Raw genomic sequence first — 2,165 nt, 5'->3', positions numbered from 1 at the left:
ATTTAAATCCAATTTTCCAAAATTAAAAAACATCTTTTCTTGATTCGTCATCTCCTTAGCCCTCAAGCCCTAACCTCCAACTTCAAAAAACAATCGATGAAACTATTAGATTTTACAAGTGTATGCTAAGACAAAGTATTAGATTCAGGCAAAAGCGTAACTATTAGTGTATGTTAGGACAAAGTATTAGATTCACGACAAAGTGAACATTTGGGCCACAACTTCGGTACAGGTCACATACTTTTTACTAATCGAGTTAAACTTTGTATTCGAATCATCTGCTTACTGGTTCAAAGAAACGCCACTGCAACGCGCAGGTCAAAAGACTAGGTTCATATATACAAATCATAATCTATACCAACTTTCACCTATTTATTTTACTTTTCTTGTTAAACGGCTTCTAAGCACACCTATTAAACTCATCTAATACTGCATTGTGAATGCTTCCTACTTCCTAGAACTACAAAGTACAGTCTACGTAAGTAGTTTCAAACAATCATAAAAGATAAAAAGAACAAATATCATAAAACCAATAAATTTGCATACTTAATATAATTTGACACGCAGAAAAGACAAAACAGCCTAAACAATATCCCAACCACGCCCTCACAACCAACACAAAAGAAGTCGCCTCGGTTGATAAAAAAACAACTGTGTTTAAGCTCCTATTTGTTGAGACTTGTTAAGAATCACTCCCTCATATTTCACCTGAAACCACTTCATTGCATCTTCTTTTGTAACCCTATGTTGAATACCAACACGGGCCTTGCACCTGCGTCTACGCCCCACACGGTAACCCGGGCGCTCTAGAACCACAAAAAAGTCCATTCCATAGATACCAGTAGACGGATCATATCTACAATCATAAACACAACAAAACAAAATAACATTAATAAATAGTAACTAATGTCACAAATGAAGCATTAATCATAACGACTTACTTGATACCGAGATCAATATGTTCCTGAATACCGAATCCAAAGCAGCCGGTGTCACTAAAATTGCGTCTAAGTAACTCGTATTCTTTGACTTTCAAACCGCTTTCAAGAAGCTGCATTGCTTTGTCACCTCTAACGGTTACATAGCATGCGATTTTTTCGTTACGCCTGATGCCAAATGATCTCACAGTGTACCTAGCTGTAAAAATTATACAACAACAAAATATAATCTTTTCAATAAATATAATCTCTACTTTCTAGCCAAAATCAGTTTTATAAGCCCGAGATCAAGTTCATTTACTCAACAAGCTCCAATTTAACAAGACGATCTCAAGTAGCTCGGCTCTTTACCACACCTAATGCTAACCATTGTAGTTTACTATTGATTTATTACAATATCTTGATTATCTTCCGAAGAGAAAACCTACTACTGCTTCATAAACTAGAACAAAATATAATCTTTTCAAATAATTTTGAGATACTCGTAAGAATATTGATTCTTGAAACAAGATTCCATAAGCCTCACCAGCTTTCTAGTCAAGCTTGGTATATAAAAATTCAATCAAGTTCCTTTACAATATATCGTCTTTTCAAATCATAATGGAAAAAAAACATATTTATTTCGAAATTATAAAAACGAGATTTCATAAACAACACCAACTTTCTAGTCAGCTTCAACATATGAAAATCGAGCTCGTTTACTATACAAGCTACATATGAAGATAAAGTTCCTTTAAACTCGGTTCAATCCAAGCCGATCTCGAGCAGCTCGACCCACTTACACCTCTAAATCGGTAGCCAATGTAACTAACCATTGCTTTATTGTAAGCAATTCCCAAGATTACACACTTGGTAACAATGACACTCCCAATTATTTCTAGATAACATAGTAAAATTAACATGATAATGTTCAACTTAACATAGAAATTGAAACAAATTGAATGCAATGATTGAGCAAATTGTATGTTAGTTACCTTTGGAGAAAATAGGGGACTGGCCACTCAATTGCTCTGAACCTTAATTTCTCTCATTGGGTTCGCTTGCTTCCTCTCTGAAGCCTGAAATGAATGAAATTAGTCATTGCATTGTATTGAGGATATAGAATCATTGACTCGTGTAATGGTTGTTTGGTTGTAAAGAGAAAAAGTACCATTGCTACTGCGGAGATTAGTGGCGGAAGGTTGGGAGCCAATGGATTTTATTCATCTGCTTAGGGTTTTGTATTTT

General features: G+C 34.9%; 1 protein-coding gene across 1 annotated transcript; it reads right to left on the bottom strand.

Moving 5' to 3' along the window:
* Nucleotides 1–621: 621 nt before the first annotated feature.
* Nucleotides 622–1,955, bottom strand: LOC143557427 (large ribosomal subunit protein uL5-like). Its single transcript, XM_077046501.1, has 3 exons — nucleotides 1,913–1,955; nucleotides 942–1,137; nucleotides 622–856 (listed from the first exon to the last, which is right to left on the bottom strand). Exons 2-3 carry the CDS (start codon nucleotides 1,055–1,057, stop codon nucleotides 658–660), a joined length of 315 nt encoding a protein of 104 aa, XP_076902616.1. The 5' UTR covers nucleotides 1,058–1,137; nucleotides 1,913–1,955; the 3' UTR covers nucleotides 622–657.
* Between the last annotated feature and the right edge of the window lie 210 nt (nucleotides 1,956–2,165).

This window comes from Bidens hawaiensis, unplaced genomic scaffold (genome assembly GCF_021521415.1).
Source record: "Bidens hawaiensis isolate Kalapana, Puna unplaced genomic scaffold, B.hawaiensis_p1.1 tig00018959_1, whole genome shotgun sequence".
NCBI lineage: Eukaryota > Viridiplantae > Streptophyta > Magnoliopsida > Asterales > Asteraceae > Bidens > Bidens hawaiensis.
Note: the sequence above shows the minus strand (reverse complement) of the source record. Positions and strands in the feature narration are given on the sequence as shown.